This window comes from Rhinichthys klamathensis, unplaced genomic scaffold, assembly GCF_029890125.1.
Source record: "Rhinichthys klamathensis goyatoka isolate OS25496 unplaced genomic scaffold, OSU_Roscu_1.1 h1tg000395l_1, whole genome shotgun sequence".
NCBI lineage: Eukaryota > Metazoa > Chordata > Actinopteri > Cypriniformes > Leuciscidae > Rhinichthys > Rhinichthys klamathensis.
Window position 1 is genome coordinate 290,637 of NW_026606897.1, and position 26,783 is coordinate 317,419.

Genomic DNA, 26,783 nt, shown 5'->3' on the forward strand with positions numbered 1-26,783 from the left:
TTGTATCATTATGAAGAGGAAGGCTGTGAGACGAACAGGCATTTTCAGTTCATACTCTATAGTGGGATTGTTAAAAAAGAGATGCAAGTGAAGCAGAGAAACGCTCAACTGATAGATTGAAAATGCTAATCTGTGTGAGATGGAAGCAGTGACGTCTGGGGTAGACATTTCAAACTGTGTCATAATGCGGATTTTTTTTTGTTTTTTTTGTAGATTTAGTGATTTAAATGATAGTTCACCCTCATGTTGTTCCAAACCTGTATGACTTTATTTCATCTGTGGACCACAAAAGAAGGTATTTTGAAGAATCTTTCATCATGTTTTATTGTTTCATGGTTTTGTCTGTACAATGAAAGTCAATGGGGTCCAAAACAATGCTGGACCTCATTGATTTTGGACAAACATTTTTTTTCAAAATATCATCTTTTGTGTTTCACAAGAGCCCACTGTCTTTTGGTTACCAACCCAGATCTTCAAGGACAGTTTATGTTATTTTTATCTAAGATATCATAGCAGAGCAGCTCTTCAAATCACAATGACTCAGACCACACAAACCGTCCTCACTTTCGATTACCTCCTCAACTCTGAGATTGAGCACTTAGATAATGTCAATACTGTAGCCGGTGAGAATGGAAGACATTCTGTGTATGGTGACGGCCACGTGAAGCAACAGGGCCGGACATTTATTACTCAGCAAAGGCCAAACATTTTGTGAACATCTATTTCCGTCATTGATTAAGATGTCTTGTTTATTTACTTTCAGGGTGTACCAGGTGCCAGTGGAGGACCAGGCCGAGATGGACCTCCAGGACAAAGAGTAAGCAACTTTTGTAACTTGTTTCAAACTATACTGTATGATGTTGACATTTATTTTTGTACAATTACAAATGATTTTGTGTGATATTCCAGCCTTGTCTCATTGCTAATACGTAGTTAATTAATATGTAGCATTTATAGGTACAGAACAAACATTTTTGTTATTGCAAAAATGTCCAAATGATGATGTGTTGCAGTCACATCATCTCTGACGGCCAGTATATAATAGTTTTGTATGAGGTACAGAGCAGAATTTAAGTTTTTAATAGCTGAAAATCTTATCCCGATCCACTTTGCGACGCATTTCTTATTCATACGCTCATCACCCAAAACACGGCATGTCACAATCAAGCAAGCGAGAGCCAATGAGCGTTGAATACCACTGCCATAAAAAGTGTCATATGTGCTTCTTGAGGCGGCAATTTTTACATTTATAACGAGTGTGAAATTTGATTTTTACTGTCGCTGCAGAGAATAGAGATGAAGATCTCTTAATAAAGGCTTGAATTTGGGTCAGTTCCTCACAATCGTATGGATTCTAAAGATTTGAATTACAGCGCACAAATAAAATTCATTACTCTTGCGTTTTTGGTGTACCGTATACTGAGAAAATGCCTTTCCCTCTTTTCCACCTCGCTTTTAAATCGCTTGTGAATGCCCGTGCGGCCGTGCACATTTTACGTTCGCTTTCCAATTAGCTGAAGTTCGGGGGGCGGCAATTGTTTGAATGGTGGGTTCATTATTATTTTTAATGAAAAACACAACAACAAAACACTACAATGAAAAACGTATTTTTTAACACTTATTTTCACTTGGTTCTTTACTTCGCATTTGCATTTGGAATACTATGTTATGACCTCAAAACACTTTTACTATAGTGCATGATTTGTAAACTAATACATTTTGACGTTTGTGTCACATAACCAACTCCATATGTGTGGCTTTTCTGACGTAGCAGACAATATAGCTCACCCGGTAGAGCATTACACTTGCGATGCAGAGCAATCGGGTGTGAATCCCATGAAACACGAGTCATGATAAAAGACATCAAAGACTTTTGAAGCAAATTAAAATGGCTAGGTTGCTTCAGCAAACGTGACATTTTTATGTCACGTTTGCTTTTGTTAACACTATCGGATACGTTTAAGGTTTAGTGAGGTGGTACGTTATTTTCCAACATGATAGAGCATTAATCTTTTAGCGCCACACACTGGACATTTCAATTCAGAACTACCGCAATACGTACAACAGAGTAATAAAACATTGCCACAATCATGTTTATCTGTTTCGGATAAAACTGAAGACGCTTATAGCGACACTCACTGGTCATGTCACAAAACGTGCAAGACGCAACGTAATATTTAGCAGAAATGCCGCCACAAACATGTTTTTACAGTGAGCCTGGGTTGCGTATGTAAGTGGTACTTCAAACTTCAATTGTTCCACTAGAAGGAAAATTACTACGGAATTTGAATTAAATTGCGTTAAGAAATTGTTAAATTTGCGTTAATGCATTCATTTTGAGAGCACTACACTCACCTAAAGGATTATTAGGAACACCTGTTCAATTTCTCATTAATGCAATTATCTAATCAACCAACCACATGGCAGTTGCTTCAATGCATTTAGGGGTGTGGTCCTGGTCAAGACAATCTCCTGAACTCCAAACTGAATGTCAGAATGGGAAAGAAAGGTGATTTAAGCAATTTTGAGCGTGGCATGTTTGTTGGTGCCAGACGGGCCGGTCTGAGTATTTCACAATCTGCTCAGTTACTGGGATTTTCACGCACAACCATTTCTAGGGTTTACAAAGAATGGTGTGAAAAGAGAAAAACATCCAGTATGCGGCAGTCCTGTGGGCGAAAATGCCTTGTTGATGCTAGAGGTCAGAGGAGAATGGGCCAACTGATTCAAGCTGATAGAAGAGCAACTTTGACTGAAATAACCACTCGTTACAACCGAGGTATGCTGCAAAGCATTTGTGAAGCCACAACACGCACAACCTTGAGGCGGATGGGCTACAACAGCAGAAGACCCCACGGAAGACTGGAAAAATGTTGCCTGGTCTGATGAGTCTCGATTTCTGTTGAGACATTCAGATGGTAGAATTTGGCGTAAACAGAATCAGAACATGGATCCATCATGCCTTGTTACCACTGTGCAGGCTGGTGGTGGTGGTGTAATGGTGTGAGGGATGTTTTCTTGGCACACTTTAGGCCCCTTAGTGCCAATTGGGCATCGTTTAAATGCCACGGCCTACCTGAGCATTGTTTCTGACCATGTCCATCCCTTTATGGCCACCATGTACCCATCCTCTGATGGCTACTTCCAGCAGGATAATGCACCATGTCACAAAGCTCGAATCATTTCAAATTGGTTTCTTGAACATGACAATACGTTCACTGTACTAAAATGGCCCCCACAGTCACCAGATCTCAACCCAATAGAGCATCTTTGGGATGTGGTGGAACGGGAGCTTCGTGCCCTGGATGTCCATCCCACAAATCTCCATCAACTGCAAGATGCTATCCTATCAATATGGGCCAACATTTCTAAAGAATGCTTTCAGCACCTTGTTGAATCAATGCCACATAGAATTAAGGCAGTTCTGAAGGCGAAAGGGGGTCAAACACAGTATTAGTATGGTGTTCCTAATAATCCTTTAGGTGAGTGTATTTGTTTTAACAATTAATGCATGATTAACTCTTTAATGCACAAGTAATACAAATGTTAACTTTGATGGACCAAGTGATACACACACATTAAGCAAACACACTTTTCAGTCCTGCCGTGTAATAAAGCTTATGTGTTCTTCTGTGTCTGAGCAGATCTGATTATGCCGAAAGAGCCCCGACTCACAGATTCAATTTACAGGACTGCTAGTCAATAACACCACAACCTGAACTAATCAGATCTGTCCCGCTAGACTGTCATAATAAACGCTGAACGTGTTTGTTTTCATTATTGATTTTGTACCTCGCCTCCAAACCAAATGAAGCAACTTGTGAACAAAGCCTTATTTGACATTACGGAATCACACCTGTGATTCTCAGATCCTTGAGGTGATTTTGGTTTGAGTTCACGTGTAACACGTGAAATATAATTGCATCCTCTTAGTCTGGGTGTTTTGAGCTGCATGTGTCGTCACAGATAAAGAGGTGTTTAAATTTAATATTGCCATTTCTAGAAGAAAGGAATAGTAGTCTATACAGATTAAACACCACTGGAGACTTAACAAAAGGAACACTAGACTCATTCTGTGAACTGTAATGAAAAATATGCATGAGGTGGTTATTCGATTACCATTCCCAAAGCTGTGTAGTGTAATTAAATGTTAATGTCTTGGTGAGACAGTGCAAGTTCGCCATCTCTGTTTAGTAATGAGCAGCATGAGTGAAAATGTTTGAATAAATCTGTCAGTTTGCATTGGAAAAGAAAAACAAGCAGCTCAAATGGAGGTGTTCAGACCACACTGCTGCTTACTGAGCTGATTTAAAGCAGGTTGAGGGATAAATCTGCTGTGGTTTCATTCACAGTAAGTCACTATGACAGTTTAACAAAGAAAGCAGATGTTTGGCTTTGAACTTATGATAATCTCTAAAAAGAACATTTGTACAGAATATTATTATTGTTCCAAGGTTGACTAATGAGCTGTCTTATCTGGAAGTGGCACACAATGAAGTACTGAAGAAATTATGCGATACTTCTGGGATTTTCACCTACAAATGGACTTCATGGAGACACTAGAACAACTGTACAATGCATGGTACAAAAAAATGAACTTTCTAGTTTGACATCAGGTTGTGTGTGTGTGTGTGTGTGTGTGTGTGTTCTGGCTAGGGCTAGGCAATATATTGAATATTCACAATATATTTGTAATGATTTTGCTGGCAATATAAAATGAAGCAACATTGTGACGATCACTCAAATGTTTCAAAACCATCTCTGATAAATATGCAGAAAAAAAGAGTTTGAGTTGATCTAATTCTATTGTTATAGTGGAGAATATAGATGAAAATGATTACATTGAGTGAAAAACATTTGGCGAGAAACATGCCTTGATTATTTTTTAACTAGATTTGGTTTTTAATCTTATCTAAATTAAAATATTTGTTGAATACAGAATCGTTCAAACATTTGGGGTCAGTAGTACATATATTGATCAAAAGTGACATTAAAACATTTGCAATGTTAAAAAAGTAAAGTAATATTCATCAAAGAATCCTATAAGAAATAGATGTTTATAGCATGCTTCCACCATGACTCCATCTAGAGGGAGGCTCGTATCCACTTCAACACACACATAGAAAGAGAAAAACTTCTGTGACCTCCAGCACTCATATGGGACTGGAAATATTGCTTCAGGGCCATAGTTGGGGTAGAATCATCACCCCTCTAATGATGGCACTGTGTTGCGTGCATCAGAACTGTTCTGAGGCTTTACACTCTTGAAGTGTGGTTCTCCAAAAGTATGCTACACTTGAGGCATTTTAAATGTTACATTGTTTTCCCTTCCCTCCACTAGACTGTTTCCCAAAAGAGCCTGATATTTAGAGCAATGAAGCATGTTGGGTGGAAGAACTCTTAGACTCTGGCTATCTCTGGCTTAAAAAAGAGCAGCCAGAACTGTGTTATATAATTTGTGCTGACAGATCTGACAGTAAGTTGTTGTTGTGGAGTCTCTATCCCCTACTGAGGTACTTTAGGTGCATCCCAGCATTCTACATTAAAACAGTAGTGCAATTGATCGTCAAGAGGAGTTTGTTCTACTCCTTCATTTCCACCTGTTCTGTTACTTTGCTGTTGAAGTGTTCCAAAAAAGAGTTCATGCCGTGAATGTACATAGGTCAGCCAGAGTTGAACACATGCTGTTCATTTAGTGAGTCACTGATGGATTCAGTGAGTTTTGGCTGATTCAAACTGATATAACTTGTGAGTTTGAGTCATTTGCTTGTGAATCAAAAGCTCGAAGGAAACAAAACAACAACAAAAGTAAGCTATTTGTTTACATTTAGCCACCTTGATTAAAACTTTATAACATATTTGACCAGTTTACAATGGAACAAAGTATAGAAGGTAGACTTAAGTACATTTTTATTATTACCTTATCGGCTCTTTGAATCAATGCCAGTTTGTTGAAACCTGCAGACTGACCTGTTACTGCTCAACAGCAGGCTATAACGTTTTAGCGTTTTGTTTTTGCATTACATTGCTGCTTTTAAATAGTTTTTTCTGTATCAGGATGTGATAAAGCATTGTTTTTGACCAGTGAGCCACATTTTTCAGCCTCACATTTTTTTTAAAGGCATATCAAAGTTGTTCAATTTTTAAAAATGTCTCCCAAGATCATGTGCAGTTTTTCATTCCACTCCCCTCTACATCTCGTGTTTTTAAAAGCAAATACAAGTTAAGTGTGAACTGCGTTGAGAAACACTGCTATAATGTGTTATCATCATTTCCTTCTTTTAGAAGGAAATCTTTCCTTTAGACTTCCTTAAGAAGAATTGGGACCTCCAGGTTTTACTGTTCATAATCTGTGCTAAAAGAAGATGCTGTGCTGTATTTATATTGCTGTTCTACAGATTTGTATTTTAAACATAGCATAGTGATTATCAGAAATTCTTTCTTTTTAGGGTCTACTGGGTAAAGATGGACCCCAGGGACGACAGGGCCCTCCAGGACCAATGGTATGTAGCATGATAAAATCACTAGGGGTGCAAAAGCACAGCACTGTAGTTTAGCTTCAACTCTAATGAAACACACCTGATCCGGCTAATCAAGTCCTTAAGGCTTATTTGAAAACTACAGGTATGTGTATTGGGGTTGGAACTAAACTCTGCAGGACTGTGGCCCTCCAATAACTGACTTTTGCACACATGCACTAGACTCTTTAAGTCTTTCTCATGAACTTTTTGTCCTCTCAATACCTAATTTTTAGGGTAGCCCTGGTGCTCCTGGGGCTCCAGGATCAAGTGGACCACCAGGGCAAATTGGTGATCAGGGGCAACCTGTGAGTATTGCATTACAGTCATGTTGAACAAACTGAACTCAGAATGTTGTAGACTGCTGGTCATGTCTTCAGGTTTCTTCAGCTTACTGATATTATTCGGCTCAGTTCTATAAATGTGGTTTTGTGGAGTTAAGTAGAAGGCAGACTGAGTCATTATCTTGAGAGTCAGATTCCAACATTATTCTTACTTAGGTACCAGACCACCAGACCAAAGATGAAAAGGAAGGGAGACCAGAATAAAAAAACAACAATATATGTCAACATGAAGTCAAGCAAACTGGTCCTTTGGTATCCCACTCAACTGATATTGAATATACTTGCTAAAAAAGACCAGCATAATTGGTGACCAGCATGTTTTGGTGTTGGCGTGCGGGTGTTCTCATTAGGCTTAACCAGAAAGCCTTCTTTGGCAGGGCTCAACAATAAGGATGGCCAGCTGGTCCGGGGCCAGCGCAAGACGGTTCAGGCCACTTGACAGAACTTTCAACATTTCTGTGTTGCCTCCTTATATTCGGTCTTACATTTGTTGATTTTGCACATCCTACATTTTTAGTTTTCTGTCCTGCAAGGTAGAATGTCAGTAATATTTTTCATCGTATGCCATTATTTTATAGCTGTATATTTTCCAGCTTGTTCATGTTTTCTTTTTGTATATAAAAAGTATTAAAAAAAAAATCGAAATGTGTATATTTCAATTATGACAACTCAGAATAGTTTTAGCACATTGATGGTATTATGTATTGGTCTTGGCGGACTAAAATGGAAGTATGGGCTTGCTACTGCTATTAGATACACTTACACGCTGCTGTGACCATGTATACTGCTGCTGCATGAATAGACATACACATATCCCATAGCAGATTTAGATAGGTGGAGGGTTTCAGAGGAAACCAGGAAATCTAACCAGCTTACAGCGAACACTGGACCAGACTATTTAAATGTTGAGCAAGCAATGTCATTGGCTGCAGAATCAGCAGAGGACAATAAACTTGTGTCATTGAAAAAAACAATGTGATTGGATTTAAAAGACCTATCAGCCTTTGCCATCTACAGTTTTATGACAGAACTAGATATATGAAAGAAAAAGTTTACAGGAAAAATACAAATGTTTCTTGCAACAAATATAAAAATACATGTCTAAAAGCAAAACAATTATTAGTGTTTTCTGGTGTGGACAGTAAAAATGTTAGCTGGACCGGCAGAAAAATCCTTACCGTTGAGCTCTGCCTTGGTGAACCATATGTGCCAGAAAGACATGCTGGTTTGCCAAACAGGATTCCTTGGTGAACAGAATGATTATGATGGTCCTCCATCTAGAGTAGGGGTGTCCAATTTCTCTCATGCCCCAACACACCTGCCAGGAAGTTTCTAGTAATCATATATCAAATATTGATTAGCTCAATTTTGCAGGATAGTGGCCCTCCAGAGGTAGGATTGGACACCCTTGAGCCAGAGTAACGCCAAAACCTGCACTAACCAGCATGGACTAGCCTGATCTTTTCAGCGGGGGGAATTTTCCTTTGAAAGACCATAGGTTTACAGTAGAAGCTAGAAATTGATCTACAGTATTTATTATGATTTAAGTCATTTATGAATGCTGGAGCGGACACATGAGATACTGTATATCCTACAGACTGGTAGAGTTTGGGCTGTGAAGTGCTTATTGAAAAATGTACACCATATACAGTCTGACCGGTTAGAGAGAGGGACCTAAAAAAACTCAGGTATTGTTTACACAGAGCCTCTGCCTGAAATGTCTTTCTCATTTGTATGTTAGAAGCACATGAGGGATTCAGTGATCTGAGTTAACACCAGTCTCTATTAGTTTCCTGCTGAGTGACACCTGTATTAATTTTGGAGCTCTATTACCTTGCATTTGTTCTCATAGATTTGTAAAGTAGAACCATATGCTTCACGGCAGTCTTGAGGAACATCTGCAGAGCTCGAATGCAGCGTGGCCTCTCAACACTGATTTGAAACCTGTACATCTTTCCCTTTATAAGCCCTGGAAGAGAGATTGTCATGAAGATGACAGGTTTATGATCAATTGTATCCCAGTTTATAGTAGAGCAGGGCTTTGTTAATTCTACTACAATAGAGATATAGAGCCATAACCTCTTGCTCTGATGTGTGAAATTACATGCAGTACTTTAAATAAACTATGATCATATTCTCACACATTCTGGCACAAATGTAACTTATACTTATGGTGAGTGTCTATGCACCCCAGAGCCTCCAGTGAGGGTTACATCTCATTTTTACCCAGATGTTATGATATCAGAATTGTTTAGCAGCCACGGCGCTCTGGCCACGAATCCCGGTCTGTTTTCCAACACATTAGGTCAGCGATGCATCCATTTTATGCCTTTGGCTCCATGATCAATTTGGTCTCTCCAAACAGTCATAAATGTCTTTGTGTTTCTTCTGTCTTTTTCTTCTCCGATCGGTGACTCGCCAAGAATTCAGAAATGTTTGTCTTCACTCTCGTTTTCTCTTTTTGCAGGGGACTCCCGGCACCAAAGGCGAGCGAGGAGAGAGAGTGAGTCTCCTAAACTTTCTGCATCTAAACTGTCATGGAGTTTAGATTGGGGTGGTGGCACGTGACACTCATAATGGTGTTTTATCAGCGGCAGGATTAAGCAGCTTGCTGACAGGCCTCTTGATAAAAATCACAGCAGCAGTGTTGAATTATAGCTTCTTTATTCACACTCCCTCTATATGCATGGGGTTTTTAATTTAGCCACTGCGGGAGCATTAAGTGTAGTACTGGTGAAGCTTAAGTTGTCTATCAAGCTTCACAGTAAGACCCGGTCCAGAGCTTTCACACAACAATGTATTTGTGTTTTTATTCTGATTTCTTCACTGCTGTGGCACCATCCACCACACAAAGGGTGTGTGAAGAATGTTAAATTGGGTGAATTAAACACCCACGTTGTACAGGCTATTAGCCTCCCTGTAAAGCAGCTAAAGCGAATTTGTGTGTTTTTTTGTTTCGTTTTTGTCACAGGTGGTGGTCTTAATCCAGGCTGAATGCTTGTTTTTTAGGTGTTAATACTGATGCTAGTGGGTTGAAAAATTCATTAGCACACAGAAGAGTTTGGTCAAAATAGTTTTATTTTTTTATTTATTTTTTTATTATCATTATTTCATGTAGTTTGGCATGCAACAACATGGTTGCTCATTCTAATAATTGCATCAGTAATCTGTGTTTAAAATAATACTCTTTAATATCAAATATGTATGTACTAATATAACATTCTAAGTTTGCGACTACTTGTTCTTCCTCTCCTTTCATCATTCACTTTTTTTCTGGCAGACTCTGACTCACAATTTGTGCAGCAAAAAAAAAAAAAAAAAAAATCAGGCAAATCAGAAGGGAACTGTTGATTTTCTCTAGCTCTTTGCATTTTTTTTATTATTATTTTTTTTGCAATTTACATTAGGTTGATGTATCATGCTGAGGCTTTTTTTTTAGAAGTACAGCAACTAAAGCATAATTACAAGAGAGAGCAATAGGAGTAATCAATTTTTTTTTAAATATATATATCCGTATATAAATAATGCCAAATTATAATTTCTTATTTCTGGATTTTGTTGTTGTTTTTAACATAAACATTGCTTACGAAATAATTTTCATTAAAACATTCATTGATCTGGCTTAGAAATAGGCAAATGAAAAAAGTATCCACTTGTATTCATCTGCCACTAATCTGAATGACCTATTGAAGAAACACATTCTTTTTGGTGTCCTGAATCAGAAACACTCTGAATCCAATCAAAATTCACCACACTAAAGCTCATCCTCAGGAAACGGTCCAGACTTTGAGAGCAAACAGCCTTTTTATCGATTGTCTGAGTTTTTGCAGCTCTCTTTTTTGCGGCCAGCATAAAGAAAACTGTAAAATCAGGCAAATCAGACTCTTTGTATATGTTCTTTGTTGTAGCTTTCCTAGTATGTGATGTTCGTACTCTTGCCAATGGGTTAAAATGAGTATGACATTTAACCTAAATGACAGAAATTCTGTGACACTGTACGTCCCTGCGTTAATCCCATGTTGTTTGTTTCTGAAGGGTGACCTACAGTCTCAGGCTGCAGTCCGCGCCATAGCGCGACAAGTTTGTGAACAGCTAATTCAGAGTGAGTTGAAAATTTGTATATTTTTGCTTGCTTGTTCCTTGTTTACATATCCCACACTATCGTTTTTGAAAGAAATTATTACTTTTAGTCAGAAGGAGTGCATTAAATAAATCAAGTTACAGTTACGACTTTTATATTGATCCAAAAGATTTTCATTTAAAATAAATGCTGTTCTTTTAAACTTTCTATTTATCAAAAATTGTGCCAAAAAAGTATCACTGTTTCCACAAAAACATTAAAGGTATGTAATATTAAAGGTGCAGTATGTAATATTGAGTATTGATATAATATTGTAATATCTCTGACCCAGTTCATTTGCTGGCTTCCATGGTTGCAATATGCAGGGTTTTTTGGCAACTGGCAACCCAGGGTGTCGAAATACTATTGGGTAAATTGGCAGTGGTCGGGATCACGCAGACCTAAACAAAAACAGACATTCTGACACGGTAACTGTGTAGCATTGTGTTTCGGATAAAGTAGTATGTGGACTTAGCATGTTTCCTAAATATCTGCAAACAAATTATGGTATTTTTATGCTTTAGTACAGTTAAAAAAAAAAAAAAAACATTTCAATATGTATAATAATAAGGAATGTCTCTTGGGCACCAAATCAACATTTTGGAATGATTTCTGAAGAATCATGTGGCATTGAAGAAAATTCAGCTTTGCCATCACATGAATTAAAGTGCCCCTATTATGCTATTTTAAAGTTTCCTAATGTTGTTTTGGAGTCTCCTACAACAGGTTTACATGCATCAAAGGTCAAAAAACGGTTTAATTTTTTCATAATATACATTTGCACATCACCGCATTTTCAATGATTCTCAAACGACTCGTCAGATAAATCAATCTCTCTAAATCCCTCCTTTCTGCGAGCTACTCTGCTCTGATTGGCCAGACAGCTCAGTCTGTTGTGAAAACGCCCATTGCTATAACAACGTCAACTCTGCGTGTCCTGAGGCTTTCTACACCGTAAACTAAAGACAGTAACGAACAATGACGTCGATTTTACCATATCAATGCGAGCGCGAGTCCGATGATGAAATATTGGAAGAACTATTCATTCAACCCGAACCTCCATCGCAAGGACAACTCGAGCAGGACGTTTCTCAGTGATACGCTACTTAGTCTGAGGTACATTATGAGATGTTGCAACTGTAATTCATCACCATCAGCATTAACAAGTGCATGTCCATCAACAAACCGATTATTTTACTTGTAGTAATTTATTTACAGAGTATTTTTCTAATATATTGCGGTGAACACGTGGAAACTGTATCAATAACAGTGCATGTATGCAATGTACATTAGCAGAGCTCTAGAGTGAATGACTGATGTAATATAAACGTTGGTAAAGCTAATCTTGCTCCATGCTTAATCTTTCCTCAAAGTAGTGAGAACGACAGAGAATCTGCATTAATAGACAGTTATAGGTAATAGTGTCCCACAACTGATCAGCAGAAATATTTCAGTAAGACAGTAAATGAGTAATAACGTGAGTTAGCCAGTTAGCAGGAGACCTACACAATATAAAACTCAAAGCTAAGTATTTTGAACACCATCTTTCAAGAGCAAGCGGTTTGCGAATCCTCCATTGAACTCCGAGATTTGAGAAGCATTCGTAAAATAAAGGGAACACAGCAAATGTTTAGGATTATACTGCTGTGATATCATGGTAAAGATTAATTTTAACCACTGATTCTTCACATGCTCGTCCTTGGGCAGTGAAAAAAAAACTGGCTTTACCTTCACATTGTAGATCACAGCGTCTTCTCGACATGATGCTGTCCAGTATCCGCAGGAATCAGCTGCCAGTTTGAGGTTCAAGTTTTCCCAGGTGTCTGCACACGCAATAAGTGGGCGGGCAATATGCTAATGTTTCGTCTTGATGTCACACAACGAAACGGCTAATGACTCGTTAAAAAAACGATTAATTTCATTGACTCAGAGTCAACTCTTACTTTTGAAAGACAATGACTTTACATACGGTGCACTTTCAGATTTAAAACTTTGCAGGATGTTTTCATTCACTTAGAGCTATGTTACACACTACATGACAGGTCATTTTCAAAAATCCATAATAGGGGTCCTTTAAAGTTTAAAATTATAATAAAATAGAAAACAGTTATTTTAAATTGTGATATTTCACAATATTACATTTTGGTAACACTTTATTTTACAGTCTCCTTGTTACACATGTTATATGTACCATAGTAATAACAGTAAATTAGGCATAATTACATGCAACTAACCCTAAACCAAACCCTAATCCTACCCTAACCCTATAGTAAGTACATGTAGTTCATTAATATTAGTCAAGTCAAGTCATCTTCATTTATATAGCGCTTTTAACAATGGATTGTTTCAAAGCAGCTTTACAGAGATAAACATATAATTTAAGGTAACAGATTGTTTTGGCGTTATAGCGGTTCTTGAATAATGTTACTTCTAGCTAAAGTTAACTTTGATTGATTCACCTCCGTCGAAATGATCAGACTTTAAACGCGAACCTGTGATTAACGCTGACGGCGTTCACATGCTCATTCAGAATTCTATGGTTATGTGCTTTTTAAAATATGTGCGCAGGTTTGTAATTCATACAACCCAGCCTAAACAAACTACTTTTCTTGCCTATAAATTGATACAGAATTTGTTTTATTTTATCACTTCGGGGTACGCGAGCCGGAATTCACAACGCTTTATCTGTAGAGTGCGAAAGGGATCCTTCATAGGGAGAGGATAGTGGATACTTCAGCACTGCATTGTCATCGGGTCCAGGCAAAGCTCCCTCGTCAGATCTGGACACGGCCTGGATCCGGCAGGCTGCGGGAAAACCTCGGGATAAACAAAGACACTAATATTAGCGTAGATGCCATTCTTCTTATGATGTAGCGAGTACATCAAGATTTAAGGGAAGTGTTCCCAGTTCCGGCTGACCTAATCTATGCAGCCTAACATTGAATTTATAGAAGTCTATAATGTATTATGTGTATGCCAGGTCAAAGAGATGTGTTTTTAGTCTAGCTTTGAACTGACAGAGTGTGTCTGCTTCCCGGACAATGGTAGGAAGACTATTCCAAAGTTTTGGTGCTAAATAGGAAAAGGATCTCCCGCCTGCAGTCGATGTAGATATTCTAGGTATTATCAACTGGCCGGAATTTTGAGATCGCAATAGACGTGAAGGACTATAATGCGTTAAGAGCTCGCTCAAGTACTGCGGAGCTAAACCATTTAGTGCTTTGTAGGTAATCAACAATATTTTAAAATTTATACGATGTTTAATAGGGAGCCAATGCAGTGTTGACAGAACCGGGCTAATATGGTCATATTTCCTGGTTCTGGTAAGAACTCGAGCTGCGGCGTTTTGAACTAGCTGTAGTTTGTTTATTAAGCGTGTAGGGCAACCACCCAGCAGAGCATTACAATAATCTAGCCTTGAGGTCATGAACGCATGGACTAATTGTTCCGCATTTCCCAATGAGAGCATATGGCGTATTTTATATATATTTTTAAGATGGAAAAATGCAGTTTTACAGATACTAGACACGTGGCTTTCAAAAGAAAGGTTGGTATCAAATAGCACACCCAGGTTCCTAACCGACGACGAAGACTTGACAGAGCAGCCATTAAGTTTTAGACAGTATTCTAGGTTATTACGTGTGGAAGTTTTTTGTCCAATAATTAGAATCTCTGTCTTTTCAGAATTTAGTAGTAGGAAATTACTAGTCATCCAATTTTTATATCAGCTATGCATTCCGTTAATTTTGTGAATTGGTAAGTTTCGTTGGGTTTTTAAGAAATATACAGCTGAGTATCTCAGTACTTAAATATATAATTACACTAACAATGACACCTTAAAATAAAGTGTAACCTACTTTTTTTTTCTGTATTTTTGATTAAATAAATGTAGCCTTGGTGAGCAAAATAAACATCTTTCAAAAACATTCAAAAGTTTGAATGGTTGATACGATTTTTTTGTGTTATGTGAACAAGTATATTATCTAACCCTATTCATTTGCCAACCTCATGATTCAGAGGAAGTCATATAACTTCTGGCAATCTTTTTCCTCTCTCCCCCTCAGGTCACTTGTCTCGCTACAACTCTATCCTGAACCAGATTCCCAGTCAGTCTGTTTCAGTACGGACAGTACAAGGTCCACCGGGTGAGGCTGGTCGGCCGGGGTCTCCGGGGCCACAGGGAGAGCAGGGTCCTCCTGGCAGACCAGGATTCCCTGGAGCCAGTGGGCAAAATGGCCGCCCAGGAGAGAGAGGTAAACAATTTTTTTTTCCATTTGTAATAACCTACTGCATTGATAGATACTGTGAACTGCTGATACAGCATGCATAGTAGTACGTGCATGGATTTGTAGGCATTAAATTGTTGGGTAAAAAGGCTGAAACAGATTTTTTGAAGATAAAATTGTGAAAAATAGTTTGTGAATCCTTGAAAATAATAGCAAATTTTATATGCCAATGGGGTATTAGATGCATAAACAAAATGCACCGTTTATACGGGATTACTTTAAAAAAATCTAGTATGAAGAATGATTACTTATTGGTCCTCAAGAGAAATGTTGCCCCTGCAGCTTAAGGAAGCAGTGGTCTTGAAGCTATAATAATATTGACCAAATAGCATGACCTCAGTGACCCTGTCCGTGTCCGATTAAGTCCCATTTCTCATAAACACCATTTCTCCTACACAACCTTTGATCATAAACAATATGTAAACTACTGTCTTTTTATGCGTAATGTAAGCATGACAAAAACAACTACAGTTCTTCAAAGACACTACAAAACACAGTCTCTTTAGTATTTAACAGTTGAATTGCCCTTAAGCAACCACAAGTCCTAAAAACTGTACTGAAAAACTATTGTGTTGTGCAGTGCAGAAGGCAGGGATAAGAGTGTTCTCAGGATGCTTAGAACACACAAATGTCATCTGGCACCAGGTACAAACGGCCAAGAAGGAAAAGAAAGACTTGCATGTGGTTTTCTTAGACCTTGCCAATGCATTCGGCTCAGTGCCTCATGAGGTGCTGTGGGCAGCCTTCAACTTCTTCCAAGTCCCAGAGGGCATCACACGGCTGGTCAAAGCCTATTTCCAGGACCTCCAGTTCTGCGTTACAACTCAGGCTAGTACAACCGCCTGGCAGCACTTGGAGATAGGCATAATGGCGGGCTGCACCATCTCCCCACTGGCCTTCACCATGGCAATGGAGTTAATAATTCAGGCATCTCGATGGGTGGTTGGAGGGGAACGTCTGAAGAGCGGGCTGCGCCTTCCTCCAATCAGGGCGTATATGGATGACATGATGACTATAACAACGACTAACGCATGAACCAAACGCCTGCTGTACAAACTCCAGGGAAACATCAGATGGGCACGAATGGAGATTAAACCCAGCAAATCACGCAGTATCTCCATTGTCAAGGGCCAGATCGTAAATGAGAGGTTCCACATCAATGACGAGCCGATACCAACTATCCTGGAGAAGCCCATAAAAAGCCTTGGTCGGTGGTACAACACAGAGCTCAAAGACGCTGAACAGGTGGAACAACTAAAGCAGGATACCATCAGTGGGCTGAAGCAGATCAACAGCACTGCTCTCCCAGGGAAGCTGAAGCTCTGGTGCCTTCAGTTTGGACTGCTCCCCCGCCTCATGTGGCCAATTTCCATCTATGAGGTCACCCTATCCCATGCCAATCGGTTAGAGCGATTGGTGAATGTGCAGGTGAGAAAGTGGCTTGGGCTACCCAGATGCCTCAGCAGCATAGGCCTGTACGGCAATGGACCCCTCTCTCTGCCAATCTCTAGCCTGGTGGAGGAGTAAAAATGCTCTAAAGCAAGGCTCGAAATGACCCTCACAGAATCCCGGGATCCCTTCATCAGAGGACTAGACTTAAATGCGTGTAGACTTAAATCAGAGGCTCACCTTCCCACCCGAAATTGCAGCGACCAACCTGCGCCTAGACCTGGTTCTTTGGTCCAAATCCTGTCGAAGTGTCTACATAGTGGAGCTGACAGTCCCGTGGGAGGAAGCCATCGATGAGGCATTTGAAAGAAAAATGTTGCATTATGCAGAGTTGGCTGCCGAAGCAGAGGACTGGGGATGGAAGGTAAACTTGCGTCCAGTGGAAGTGGGCAGCAGGGGCTTTGTAGCTAGTTCCACCACAAGGCTACTAAAGGAGGTTGGAATCAGAGGACAGGCTCAGCGGAAGACCATCAAGGTCTGCCGACAGAAGCAGTCACTGGCTGTGGCTGAAGTGGAAGGAGACTGTATGGGCTGCCAAGTGACCTCATGGAGCCTCCGGTGCGACACACAACCAGGTCTGATCAGCCTGTGGTGGGCCAGCCTCGGGTGAGGGTGTATTGTGATAAAAGGCCGAAACACCCAATGAGGCCGGGGTGCACAACTGAGGATGTGTCGTATTGGAGGCATCAGGTGGTCATCCCCCAATCCAACCCCACCCAAGAGGACATCTCCAACAACAGCGCTTGCTGTCCTTGTGTCATCAGAATATATGTTTTTGCATGAAACAAAAACAAGGTGTGGCATGAACTCAAAAACATAAACATGAAAATGACGCTTACCAAGTGAACAGTGAAACAAAACTTGACAAAGACAAATGGCAAACATGAGGGCTTAAATACACAGACTAATGACAAGACAAGGGACACCTGTGAACAATGAACAGACGATTAACCAATGACAAGACACATGGCAGGATCACATGACAAACAGGGAATCACATAACAGACATGGAACATGACAAGAACAAACCAAAACGTGACAACAATCTGCATTAGATCTACATGACCCCCCTGCCAAAAGCAACTCTTTATCATGAGTGAGTGTCCAAAGTGCTTCTCCTGTCCGCATTTAGGACAGCTCTGACACGGCCTGTGGTTTCAACATGAGACATTTCATCATCATTACTGCTTCTTCTCTCCGATCTGCACACTCAAACATTCAGAGTCAGATATCAAACAGAAACATGCAGAGCATGGATATGATGCATTCAGGGCAAAACAGATCTGCTAATGAGGGATATATTTGTCTGTTTATGTTAACATGGAGCCTAATGAGGAATCCCATTCAGAGGTTCTCTTGTAGATTGTCAGTCTTGTTCAGATGAAGATCAGACTGCCCATGGGGCAAAAAGCAGCTTACATTTAGAGTGTTCAGACCCTTAGAAAGAAAAAAAACACATCTGTTTCAGGAGGTCTTGTTAGCAGTTCATTCATTTAAAGGTGATTTTTTTTTTTGTGACCACCTGTATTGCTGTTTTCATATCCAATGTCTACTTCAGATAGATAGATAGATAGATAGATAGATAGATAGATAGATAGATAGATAGATAGATAGATAGATAGATAGATAGATAGATAGATAGCTGACAGACAAAACTGTCAGAATGTGTTAACACCAGCCAGGTCTTTTATTTCTTTCCATATAGTCTTCTAAGCGTGTGGAACAGGTTAAATCACACGGACAGAGAAGGGTAGCTACAGCTACTTCAGATGGGTTTGCATGTTCTAACAGCTCTCCGTCTCTTTGTCTAGGTCTCTCAGGAGAAAAAGGAGAGAAGGGCAATCCAGGGGTAGGGACACAAGGCCCTCGTGGTCCTCAAGGACCCCCAGGTAAGAGACTGTTCAAATGTTACATTTAAGTCAAAATCAATGACTTCTTTGTCCTCAAGTAAGTAGTAAAAACTATTTACAGTTCAGATTAGAAAAAAGTAGAGCTCAGTCTCTTCAGACTGCACAGACTACAGGAGTTTCCATTATTAAATGTCCTCTGTCAAAGAAAACACAAGCTTGCAAACTTTTAATAACCTCTGCACACATGTTGATCTGCTTTTGGTTCCTTTGATTCCTGTCTAGAATATCAAGCAGATATTGAAACAATATTTGGGTCAGAGAGAAATGTTTTCATATTGATTTTAGCTGTATGGCTGGTCGGTAGGCTTTGAAAAATGTCAGCGACGGCTCTCTGTTAATTGTGCTTTGATCAATACTCTTCACAAATGAGATTCATTGAAGCACAATAGCTGTAAGAACTAGTGATATCTGAGAAGGATGTGGACTGGCAAAAGCTAAAACTCGTATTTTGTGAGGAAGAAATCCAGACACACTGTGGGTGTGGTTTTATGAGGGAGATATTAATGCCCAATGTTTTATCCCACTCAGGGCCTCCTGGAGAAGGTCGGACAGGAAGTCAGGGCCCACCAGGGAGACCTGGGATTCAAGGCACCTCAGGACGTCCAGGTACCCCTGGTAGCCCTGGTTCTGCTGGACCCCCCGGCTACTGCGATCAGAACTCCTGCCTCGGGTACAACGTTGGAGGTAATCCTCTCATTCTCTTCTCCTGTCTCCCAAAAATTCCCTCTACCTGTCAAAAGTTTCTCGATTTCATTCAAACCTTATTCTATCAGATACACCTAGTGGGTCTAATTCACTAATTGTTCAAGAGATCTTATGGGCGAAGAAAGGGTTCTCGGGTGAAATCTCCACCAGAAATTCACAATGGGCATATGCACAAATTTGTTCTTATGTTGATGAATGCACATATGGAGCATGTATTAGCGTAATACAGGCCCACATGCACTGACACACCAATATAAAAAAACAGCTCCATACAATCTACAGACAGACAGACAGATAGATAGACAGACAGACAGACAGACAGACAGACAGACAGACAGACAGACAGACAGACAGACAGACAGACAGACAGACAGACAGACAGACAGACAGACAGACAGACAGACGATAGATCGATATATGGATGGACGGATTTGTTTAAATTCAGATAGAATGTTTATCTAACATTCCCATTAGCCTAAGTTATGAAAACATCATTTTCTTTATGTTTTAAAAACATTTATCGTTGTTATGTGAATTTTCACTATTTTACCATTTTGCAAGTGTTAAGGGAACATTACTTTTGAATGTTCTCTAAACCATCTGAAAAAAAAGTAGCAAGTAGTAATGTATATAAAACAGACTAACGTCCAACTAAAATATTTCAGATTTTTTTTTTTCCATGAATGTATAAATAACAGTTTTCGTGCTAATGTTTTGACAACATTATTAAAGACCAGATAACTTTGAATGAACGTTCTGTTAGTGTTACTGGAAGAATGTTTGTTCATAGCTTTTGAGAGAACCTTGCTAGAACATTAAGTAAAGTTATAGGAATGTTCCCTGTTAGCTGGGTAGATAGACAGACAGAAAGACAGACATTTAGGTGTTATGCACAAATAGGTTCATATGCCCAGCTAGTGAATGAAACCCAATGGAATTTACATTTAGTTATCAAGGTAGCCTACATCTGAAAGTCAATTGTCCTTATTGAGCTGAGGGCTTAAAACTGCTTCAGGCTTCACTGATTATAATCACTATAGAGAAAACTGACGAGAGAACATAACGCACCACTTCCATATTGTTATTGTCTGTGGTCTTTTGAAGTGCTTCGCACGTTCTCGCTTGAGATTGTATTTTCATAACTGCCTATGAATGGCAAACCCATTGCTTTAAACAAGCTCGTGGTCTGACTCAGAGTTTTTTGTCCTATTAAACGGGCCCTTCCCAAACAGTTATTCTACTAATAAATTTCTCATAGAGTCTAAATGCTATCAAAGTTTAAGAGCAAGCTGTGTGCTTACAAGATTTCAGTTTTTCAGTAAGCCATTTTAATATGGGAAAGGCTGGACAGAAATGGACAGCACTCTTCAAGTAATTGATTTATCAGATCCTAGCAAAGCTTTCTACTGAACGCCTCACAGATTATTGCAGTTTTGTATTATGAAAAAAAGAAGCTAATTTTCTCTGGGGTTTCTGCCATGCAAGGCTGTTAAATGACACTGTAATATTCCACTCAATAGATGAAATAATGCATCAACACTTTTAAGATCTATAAAGGTTATAGCTTTAAGCTTTCACAGTCAGCATAAAATCTTGCAACACAGCTTAATAGTATTGCAAATTGCTCTGTAACTTATTCGGCTTCATTTTCTGGGATAATACTTCATTTCTAATGAGAGAATGTATGTTTTATGTGTATTGACCAGGTTTTAATGCCTTATTGAGAATCCTTGACTCTCCTCCTGAAATGCCACTATGTAAAGATTACAGTATGAGTGAGTCTGGCTGTTGAGGTGTTGCTGAAAGCATCATGTGGGTTAAAGTATATCAGGCTCACACTTACCGCAATGTCTCTCTCCTCTTTTCCCGGGGCGTCACTGTCTGAAACCTGCATGTGAAGGTCCAGAGCAGTATGAGAATGACTACTGAGAAACAGTAGAGAGCCACCTGCTCTTCTCCTCTCTCCCTTCATTTCTTCATCCCACCTCCTTCCATGGGCCAAAACAAGACTGTATCTGGGGAAGGTCTTTTCCACACAATCCAGAACCGAAAATCCCTAACTGGTTCCCCAACCCTCTAAACGTCACCACCATTGAAGCCCCATGCTTTTTAACATCTGAGCATTGCGCAAACCTCAATTTTAGTTTGCTTTAATGTCCTCTTATTTTGTTTTATGGTCTATAATAACTGGAGAAATCCACCGTTAGCATTCCTATTTGTCTTAATGACAGCTGCTTGCCTGGCGCGGGACCCTTGGAAGTATGTGATTTAAATTATGCCATCTTTGCTCACGAGTGCTCAATTCTGCAGCCAGGTTTTTTTGAGCCAATCATCTGAGCCATAAAATTCTGTGTGACTAATTACTCAAGCTGCAGGAAAATGATGTCACGGTTACGCTGATTGGCTGATGGAAACACAAGTATGCGCTTTAAGAGCCTTCGGAATTGATCAGTCACTCCACCTTCTTTTGGAATGCTGAAGTAAGCTATTTTCTGTGAATCTGTGAGACTCCCGGTTCATTAGCCACTATAGGTAAATTATAAGTAAATTAAACTAGAAGACAAACAGTATGACGGACTGTTTTTGTACAACTAAAATAACTGGAAGCAGATAACACCGGAAATTCTTGCACATTCAAGTTCCTAATGGCTACACCCGCAAAAATAAGGCGGATATTACAGTAGATGCTTTAATGAAATATTTACATTCTGTCGGAATATATCGACACTATATCGGCTAACTAAGCCATGCTAACCAGCTAAACCTCGACCCCTTGGTCTAAACTAAGCTAATCACAATAACTCCCTTCTTCCTTTCTGCTCTGACTCTGTGCCTTTTTCTCTTTGCCATTTCCTTCTCTCTCTAACTCAACGCCTGCTCACTTGGTGGTGGTGACTGAAAAAGATGGCAACCGATCTAATTCCCCCATGTTCCCATAGTACAACAGTTACCCTCCAACCCCTACCAAAACTACGGCCCCGCCACCAACTATGACGACGAGGAGGATGACGAGGACCCTTACCGTGGCTACCGTGCCTACCCTCCTCAGTACAACCCTGACCCCCATGCCTCCAGGCTTGGCCCCGCCCACCCTGGTGACACGGTGGGGATGAGGTCACCTGGCATGCGTCGCTTCTCCCGCAGCACGGCCGAAGAGGGGAGCATCGGTGAGTCGGAAGTACAAGCGAAGGCCAAATAGCCTGAGTGGCCAGCAAACCAACCGTCCACACACTTTTCATCAGAATATCCTGCAGGATAGGACTGAGGGAAATCCGAAAAAAGTGCCTGCTATATGCATCCTTATATGGGTTGGGTGTGTGGAGAAGATTAGAAAATGAAACTGTGCCGATATTCATTCAGTGACTTTTCTGTCTTTTGTGAGGCTGCATGTAGCCAATGAGATGAAAAAGCAAGTTCAAAGAAAACATAAAAAAAATCTTGATGAGTATTTTTGTCTTGATGTCCAGTAAAACATCGAAACATTCTTTAAAAAAAGAGATGCATTAGCGTGAAGCAAAACTGTGTTAGATAATACATTTATTAATATATTAATTAAATTAACCCCCTCCCCCCACAAAATATTTTCTAGTGGAAAAACTTTTATATATATAGATATATAAATATTAGAAAAATAGTAGGTATTCAATATATATATATCCCACACTGCATTTGAATTTTTTGTTCCATGTTTAAAGCATTTCCCTCACTATATTTAGATTTATTCTTAATGATGTCATGATAAAAATACACTTAATGTACTCTCTGGAATCAAGTCTTAACATTTTACACAATATTGCTCTTTACATAAATGTAGCTTTTTTTTAAGGATGTTTACTGATATTATTGGAAATCAACAAAAATGATTAGCAAAAGGATTATTGCAGCGCAGTGGTTTTGAATTGTGTAGTCCATAACTTTTGTAAATGATGATGGGGGTGTCTGTACAGTTTGTGTATTTTTTAAAGTGCATATTAGTGACCTGCTATATTACAAATTTCACAAATGTTTACAGCATTTTGCAGTTATCTGGAACTGGCTGTTTAAGTTATTTTATTTAGAGAACAAAATACCTCCGTTGATGCTTTTGATGTTCTTATCATTAGCAGTCATTTATGAAAAGCTGAATTCTTAAATCACACTTATTAATGAACCAAACATAATCTCCTAAGTTTTCATTGGTCCGTCACAGTAACACCACACAATTTGTCTGGATCGTAATTGTATTATCACACATTACATATGGTCTTGTAAGACGAAGTGTCATGCAGCTCTCAAACTGTTTTTCTATAAAAGAAGAGCTCAGCATGGCATCCTTTCGTGTCTCTGTGGTCCTGTTTCTCACTGTGAAAGAGACCTGAAGAGTTAAGAGTTAGGCCTGTGGTCTACCGTCCTTTCAGAAGGAATCAAACTGCATGTGGAGCGGGCGCCAGTGGAAAGACTCATCACCAGACCTTTGAATCTACAAAGTAATTTATTTTTACTTTTATTTGTTTTTGTAACCAATAAAACTGTACTGCAACAATGACTCGAGATGATGTCTCGTCTGGCCGTAGTGGTTTTCCGTTCCGTCTTGCTGCTAATTGGTCGCCCACAGAAAGTTTTAGAAATTACATTTTACATTTAAAACAACACATTTTCTTTTTGAATAAACATGTTTGGTATAATGAGCTCAAATAATGGACATGCACTGCCTTGTAAATTCAATCATTTACAAGCAAACTCAGTTTAACCTGTACATAAATTAAACCTCGCAAAAAACACCAAGGGCTAACAAGGGCGTTTCATTTATATCCCAAGACAATGTTTTTTTATAAGTTAAGCAGACTTCAAAAAGGCTAAAGTAGCAACAGAAAGGGCTTATAGAGGCATATGAAGTTAATCAGGGCCGAAACGACAGTTGAATTAGAGCTGGAACAGGCTTCAGAGAGGCTGCTAAAGCCATTTGTGGAACAAGCAAAGGCCAACGAATCTGAGCTTTTATTACTACAGAGTCAGCTAAATGAGTAGGGCTGCAGTTTGACTACCTCTCTGCCTCGTCCCAGGTTTCGATAAAAACACATTCCCCCGGTTTCACAGACGAGGCTTAAGATATTCCCAGGCTAAAATGCACGTTTGAGCTGTTTTATCTGAAAGAAACTTGCACTGACATATCTTAAAATGTGCCATTGTTTTGTCTCAAGATGCACACCAGTAATGTTTGTTTCTAAAACCTACTTATATGTCCTAATTGAACTAAGCCCCAGTCCTGGCTTAATCTAAGCCCTGTTTGTGAAACCGGGCCTTTGTCAAAAGAAATAATCTCTATTAGGTATGTTATGTGTATGTGGTTAAATATCAAACATACCAAAAGTTGACAAATGAACGATTTATGAGACATAATTTATTTCATATTAACAATATAAAAAAGGACATTTCCAAGTCCCAAACTCCTAGACAAACTAAGACACAAAATCCGGGGAAACTGCATTATGATGCTCATTTCATCCTGTAGTCTTCTGGCCTGTGAACACAATAGACAGAACAATTAACTTCATATTCAAAATCAATATTATACTATAAAGACTGGGAGATATGAAGGCTACACTAAGAGCAATAATTGAAATTGTTGCGAATGAAAAACAGGACAAAACAGGAGCTTGAACCTTCCAGACTAATTATATAACAAATACATGGTCAGTTATCTTGGTGTTGGTTTGTACTATATTAATTGACTTTCAATCTGGAAATAAAAAGAATTAATCACTGAATATGTTGATTTGTTTCCACCGATACTAAATTTGAATTAAAAAGTTTCCCAACGTAGATTACTATACTCTTATTGCTTGAATAAAAAACAAAATATTGTGCTCAGTTGGGGACGGTGCATTTAAAGAATGCTAGAGGAGAGCCCGTGTGTAACTGGACATGACATCCTATAGTGCCTCCTCTCATTTACATGACAATGATTATATTGTTACAGTTAGAAACAGTATTTTTTATTTATTTACTGTAAAAAAAAAATAAAAAAAATCAAATGATTTTGTCTTTTCAAAAACAAATTCATGATTTTACAAAATCATTACTTAATTGAGTTTATTTATTTAATTGTACACTTAAAAATTTGGGGTCAGTAAGATTTTTAAGGAAATTAATAAAGACAATGTTAAAGACATGTATAATGTTACAAAAGATTTATATTTGAAATAAATGTTGTTCTTTAATTCTTCAAAGAATCCTGAAAAAAAGTGTCAGTCACACTACTAAATATTTTTGTGGAAACGGGTTAGAACATTGATAAGAAATGCAGCAAATCGGCATATTAGAATGATTTCTGAAGGATCATGTGACACTGAAGACTGGAGTAATGATGCTGAAAATGCAGCTTTGCATCACAGAAATAAATTACATTTTATATTGTAATATTTCACAATATTACTGTTTGTATTGTGTTTTTAATCAAATGAAATGAATGCAGCATTGATGAGCATTAGAGACTTCCTTCAAAATAATTGAACTTACTGATTTCAAATCTTTGATTGTTATTGTATATGTAATGTCACACATAAGTACGGTATGCCAACTGGTACTGAGGAAATTTCATCCGAAAGGTTAAAAATTCACCACCCTGTCGTTGCCAAGTCAGAAACGGTCCCAAACTGGAACAGAGGGGTCAGGGGCCCAGGGGCCTGCAGAGTAATGACACTGACCCACATTAAGGGTCTCGCTCAGAGACACATCCATCACCATGACAACAGTGTCACCTTGTAACCATCCCAACCACTGCCTTGGGATGGCATCTGATCGCTGCTGATATTACCATGTCCAACACTGAAGGGCATTTTGCCGTTTGAATCACAATGGGGAAAAGAATGGCATATATCTGTGATCTGTCAAATATGAACCGAGTTACATGAAATCACATGATGTAGAACGCATGGATTACATGGTCAAATGTAATTAAATTCAACCTACAAGAATGAGATAACGTTCATCTTATGAGTAAATAAAAAAAAATCAATGAGACATGAAAGGATTGCTCTTAATACATGGCAAACATTGTCTGAGAAGCATAAAGATCTGCACGATATCAGAGTCACGTTTGTGCTGTCGAGGCAGCAGCACACATACACAACAGCTTATTTGTGCTGTACAGTGGTAAAACAACCAGCACTTCAGCTAATCTGGATATTGTGATTCAAACAAGGACCCGATCCAGTTAATAAATGCATTGTAAATGTCAACTATTGGCATTTCAGATGACTGCATGCATTCTGTCTAAGAATGTGTTGTATTTTTTAGTCTACTAGATGCACAATACTAACTATTTAGGTTTTTCTTGAGTCAGATATTGGCTTGTTGCACACGTACATACAGTACGAATGTAAGACACTGACCTTGAACAATAATTTATCAGTAATAATCAATTAGAAACTCAATTTCGTGCTGAACTTATAGTAATACGTTGATTGAAA

The 26,783-nt window shown here is 38.9% G+C and overlaps 2 protein-coding genes across 10 annotated transcripts in view; one reads left to right on the plus strand and one right to left on the minus strand.

The window, feature by feature from the left end:
* The window catches only part of col14a1a (collagen, type XIV, alpha 1a), a 166,406-nt gene extending 143,500 nt beyond the window's left edge, over positions 1-22,906 (plus strand). For 7 of the 9 annotated variants that reach the window (XM_056234439.1, XM_056234440.1, XM_056234438.1 and 4 more), the window contains 9 exons: positions 764-817; positions 6,450-6,503; positions 6,755-6,826; positions 9,330-9,365; positions 10,898-10,964; positions 15,047-15,235; positions 18,529-18,606; positions 19,156-19,311; positions 22,272-22,906. In XM_056234439.1, coding sequence (XP_056090414.1) covers positions 764-817; positions 6,450-6,503; positions 6,755-6,826; positions 9,330-9,365; positions 10,898-10,964; positions 15,047-15,235; positions 18,529-18,606; positions 19,156-19,311; positions 22,272-22,531 — 966 coding nt within the window. In that variant the 3' untranslated portion in view covers positions 22,532-22,906. Of the gene's footprint in view, positions 1-763; positions 818-6,449; positions 6,504-6,754; positions 6,827-9,329; positions 9,366-10,897; positions 10,965-15,046; positions 15,236-18,528; positions 18,607-19,155; positions 19,312-21,232; positions 21,400-22,236 lie in introns of those variants that run through there. The other 2 variants (XM_056234443.1, XM_056234444.1) reach the window with 2 other exon arrangements.
* Positions 22,907-24,695: 1,789 nt separating this feature from the next.
* Positions 24,696-26,783, minus strand: part of mrpl13 (mitochondrial ribosomal protein L13) — a 28,429-nt gene continuing 26,341 nt past the window's right edge. Inside the window, exon 7 of the mRNA XM_056234399.1 lies at positions 24,696-24,832. Within this exon, the coding sequence (XP_056090374.1) occupies positions 24,808-24,832 (25 nt within the window). The 3' untranslated portion in view covers positions 24,696-24,807. The remainder of the gene's footprint in view (positions 24,833-26,783) is intronic.